This window comes from Elephantulus edwardii, unplaced genomic scaffold, assembly GCF_000299155.1.
Source record: "Elephantulus edwardii isolate Elephantulus edwardi_28Jun2011 unplaced genomic scaffold, EleEdw1.0 scaffold00027, whole genome shotgun sequence".
Taxonomy (NCBI): Eukaryota; Metazoa; Chordata; class Mammalia; order Macroscelidea; family Macroscelididae; genus Elephantulus; species Elephantulus edwardii.
The window spans coordinates 1,918,407-1,923,346 of record NW_006399777.1 but is presented as its reverse complement, the minus strand read 5'-3'; the positions used below and the strand labels follow the sequence as shown (position 1 = coordinate 1,923,346).

General features: G+C 47.8%; 1 protein-coding gene across 1 annotated transcript in view; it reads left to right on the top strand.

The window, feature by feature from the left end:
• The window catches only part of HACL1 (2-hydroxyacyl-CoA lyase 1), a 40,294-nt gene extending 37,080 nt beyond the window's left edge, over positions 1-3,214 (top strand). Inside the window, exon 17 of the mRNA XM_006883328.1 lies at positions 3,182-3,214. Coding sequence (XP_006883390.1) covers positions 3,182-3,214 — 33 coding nt within the window. The remainder of the gene's footprint in view (positions 1-3,181) is intronic.
• The last annotated feature ends 1,726 nt before the right edge of the window (positions 3,215-4,940 follow it).

Here is a 4,940-nt window from a genome sequence, read left to right as displayed (position 1 = left end):
CCCTGTCTGCGTGCTCCCACCCTGTCTGTGTGCTCCCATGCAGCTCTGTGGTTGAAGTCAAAGGAAGAGGCCTGGGAGAGCTTTCTCCCCGTGGACCCCCGGCACAGCTCCTCAGAGCAGCGGGCAGTCCTTGCAAAGGTTGAGAGCAGGGTCAGCGGGGTGGGAGTGTAGGGGCCTGGGAGTCCAGACAAGGCAGCAAGAGTGTAGTTCAGGGTCACGGTGGAATCAGAAGAGACTGACTGATATCTCCTTGTCCCCCTCACTGCTAAGCCCAGAACTGTCCTTTCCACTTTTAAACACACCAAGTCCTTTAGTATTTACTGGTAGCCTTTGTGGTTGCCGTGAGGTGCTGTCGCTGGCCCGCGCTCGCAGTGACCCCGTACCATAGAGTGACTTGCTTCCCAGCCCTGCGCGGTGCACTGTCACCACTGTGCCCAAACCCGTTGCCCCAGGCACCGTGTCAGTCCATCTCGTCAAGGGGCATCCTCTCTTCACTGACCTCGGCTATCCCCAGCATCTTTCTCCAAGGACTGGCCGCTCCTGCTCGAGCCTAACGTGTGTAAGCTGACTTCTGGCCAGCTTCTGAGGATCACCTTGGCGGAACTTCTTCCAAGGCAGATTTGTTGATTCTTCTTTTATTTGTTTATTCATTTGGCGGTGCGTTCAGTACTCTGCCAGTGCCACTCTCGCAGACATCGCTGTCCGTTCTTCCCTCTTCTTGTTCACTGTCTGCCTGTCACCTAAGCAGCTGGAGAAACCATGGCTCGGGTCACAGGCACCTTAGTCCTCACAGTCACATCTCTGCCCTGGCATTTGCAGCAGATCTGCCCAGGGCGGTGGCAGTGTTGTCTCTGTTCTTGACTGCTGGTTCCTGGTGGTGGTGCGGTGTACGTGTGACATGAAATCCTTGGAAGCTTCTACCTGTCTGCATCTACACTGCTGCTGTCACTGGTCCAGTTGCTCTGTGTCAGACAGCTGGACAATAACTAAGGAGGACAGAAGGAGAATTGATGCCTTTGAGCTGTGGTGCTGGACACGAGTACTGAATGTACCCTGGACTGCCAAGAAAACAAACAGATTCATCGTAGAGAGGGTTAAACCAGGCTGCTCCTTGGAGGCAAGGATTCTAAGGCTCTGTCTAACATTCTTTGGACATGTTGTAAGGAGGGACCAGTCCTTGGAGAAGGACATCATACATGGAGAGGGACATCATGTTTGGGAGGGTGGAGGGACAGGGCAGGAGAGAAAGACCCTCTATGAGGTGGATTGATTCAGTGACTGGGGTAATGGGGGTAGGTGTGTTGGAGACAGTGAGATTGGTACAGGACAGAGCAGGGTTTAGGGCTGTTGTACACAGGGTCGCTATGAGTCGCAGGCTCCTCGATAGCACATAATAACAAGGTTGAGATGTCAGCCCTACAAAGCTATCCAGGCTTTGAGCTTTATCTGTAAGAAAAGCAAGCAAACTGTGAATGTGTCTTCTTCCAGTCCTGGTACCAAGTTCTTCACTAGTCTAGATCCTCAGATTATTAGCTCAGAATACAGATTAAATAAATGTGGTGAAAGGCTGTACCGTTGTCACAGCTGATTTTAGACCTTGCAGCAGCCCCGGTTCTGTCCCACTGACTGCCTCCTGCTGCCACACACTCGGCCCACATGCCAGCCTTCCTCTCCAATCAGTGTGGTGGATTCTAATAATCGCTCCTCCAAGTTCTGGACAAGATTTCTTTAAAAAATAGAATTTCTTATAATTTTTTGCAACGTTGTAAAGATTATCCTCTAATTTCTTGCATTTGCCATTTGCACATTGTTTACCTTCCCTTCAGTCAAATTTCACACGTGGTCACCAGGCGGCTGCTGTCTCACTGATTGTCTGTGGTCTCTGGTTTATCCGTGATCCAGTGTTGGTTAGCCACTTCCTGATGCCACACAGGCAGTGTCTTTGATGTCTGGTGTACGGCAGTGTCCGAGTCTCTGATGTCCGGTGTATGGCAGTGTCTGAGTCTCTTGGACACTGCCCCTTGTCGAGCCCCGTGTCACACAACCGATGATTATAACCCACCTCGAGATACCTTCCCTGAGGGATCAGTCCTGGCCTGGAAAACTCTGGAGGGTAGGATTCTGGGCCGGCATACGTGGAGTTTCCATGAGACAGAATGGACGCGGCAGCTGCCTTGTTTTAGAGGGTTGTTGTTATGTGCCGTCGAGTCGTTTGTGACTCATAGCGACCCTATGTACAACAGCCCTAAACCCTGCTCTGTCCTGTGCCAATTGCATTGCCTCTAACACACCCATCCCGATTACCCCAGTCACTGAATCAATCCATCTCATCGAGGGTCTTCCCCTCTTGCGCCGTCCTTCCACCCTCCCAAGCATGATGTCCCTTTCCAAGGACCTGTCCCTCCTTGCAACATGCCCAGAGTATGTCAGATGAAGCCCCAGAATCCTTGCCTCCAAGGAGTAGCCTGGTTTAACCCTCTCCGGGATGGATCTCTTTGTTTTCTTGGCAGTCCATGGTACATTCAATACTCTTCTCCAGCACCACAGCTCAAAGGCATCAATTCTCCTTCTGTCCTCCCTAGTCATTGTCCAACTCTCTGATGCATAACAGGTGATTGCAAAGACTATGGCCTGTATCAGGCGTACCTTAGTCTCCAGAGAGACACTGTTGCTCCTGAGTACTTTAGAGAGGTCTCTAACAGCAGACTTTCCCATCACAATACGTTTTTTTGATCTCCTGACTGCTGGTGCCAAGAGTGTTGACTGTGGAGCCAAGCAAACTGAAGCTTTGAACAATCTCAATCTCTTCGCCATCCATCCTAACACTTACCAATTGGTTCAGTGGTGAGAATCTTTGTGTTCTTAGCATTGAACTTCAGTCCATACTGAAGGCTGCAGTCCTTGACCCTCTGCAGCAAGTGCACGAGGTCCTCCTCGGTTTTAGCAAGCAGGGTTGTGTCATCTGCATAACGCAGATGTTTTAGAGGGTGGGAGAGGGGAAAACGCCAGACGGAAGACAGGCTTCACTGCTGAACAGCACACAGACGTGATTTTACCACATGGGGACAATGGTGCTTCAATGTTAAGCGCCAGGACAACGCTGATGGTCTGGATTGAGGCAGTTCTCGTCCATGTTCCCTGGACTTTTGACCGAGTGTTCGCTTTGTCTTTTCTGTTCTAGGACTTCCACTGGCTGACCCGCTCCAATATGTGACTAGAGATGCCCATGGCTTCGAGCAGGCGTCTCTTTCTTGCAGATGGAATCTGTTTTCCACAGCAGAATTACTTCAGTGTTCACACTGTGCAAAGGAAAAGGAAACTCTCAATTCTGGCCACTCAGTTGACTCCCAGCTGACCCTCTAGTGAGTGTCGGAGACTGTAGAGCACAAGTGGGGAGATGCCCACCTTCCTCCCTTGCATCTGCTGGCAGATGTGAACCCCCAGACGGACGCTGCCCGGGGCCTTGCAGCACGGCTCCCTGTGCACTCTGCCTCCGGAGGGACCTTTTAATACAGGAACTACCGAAAAGAGCAAAAATGACCAGTACTCTAGCACCACGGCAACCATTTGAAGCTTGAACAAAGAAGAGGAATTTCATGAAGCAGTATCACATGTTGCCTCACTGTGCGCTGCTCTTTACTTTAATCCGTCCTTGAAGTTGATTGTCTTTTAAAATACCTTTGAAGAAAAAAGCTCCTTGAACTGTCTAATGCAGAAACGTATTTGATGTGCAAGAGCACGTGGACTGTTTCTACTCCGTGTTTTGCCCACTGGCTGCTTGGTGCCACCGTCCTCCCAGTATGAAACGAGGTGATGCTTAAGTTTAAGAGTTTCTGGTTTGCTTGTTGTTTGCTGTTTTCAATCTAGAGAGAACTTTCTGCAATAAAGGAGAAATGCACCACGTCAGTGGTAGGAACGTGCTGTATTGGGATTAGCCGCTTTGCAAAATGACATAGAGATAAGCAGGTACTAGTTCTGTTGTATTCATGATTTTATAGAATTTGCATTTGCCATTAGGATAATAGGCAAGAGGATAAAAATGTATAATTCACAGAAATGCAAAGTTTAATTAATGAGAATATGAATGGCTAGGAATAGATAAATTATACCTGGATGTCTTATTACGTGTTCATTTTAAAAAGCAGAACACTTTTAAAATTCTGATTCTCGAGTTCTGGTGGCCTAGTGGCAAGGAGCTGCAACTACAATCCCAGAGGCGCACGGTTTGAATCCACCAGATCTGATTTGACGGTACACTCACACAAAAAAACAATAAAATAAGGGGAAAAAAAATTAAAAAAAAAAATTCTGATTCTCTCAAAACAATGTGAGATACCATCTCACCCCAGTAAGAATAGCAAAATTTAACAGAGCAGCAAACTTCATATGCTGGCGAGGTTGTGGAGAAACTGAAACCCTTACTCACTGCTGGTGGGAGTGTAAAATGGTGCAGCCACTATGGAAGACAGTATGGTGTTTTCTCAAAAAGTTGCAAGTAGAGATATTATTTGACCCAGCAGTTCCACTACTGGGAATATACCCCAAAGAAACCATAACTGTCACCTGAGCAGATATATGCACACCCATGTTTATCGCGGCTTTGTTCACAATAGCAAACAGTTGGAAACAACCTAAGTGCCTATCAACAAACAAATGGATAGAGAAGCTCTGGTATATTCACACAATGAAATTTTATGCTGCACTGAAAAACAAGGAACTCATAGAATATTATTCAAAGTGGGTGACCCTGGAGGACATTATGCTGAGTGAAATATCTCAGTCATGAAAGGACAAATACTGCATAGTGCCACTGTTGTAAAATGGGACTCACATCAGGGTTGGAGGGAGACTGAGAAAGAGGGGATAAATAATGTATACTGCATTGAAACATAAGGGAGAGAGCTGGTTAAAAGGGGTATATGATCAGATATCATTATCAT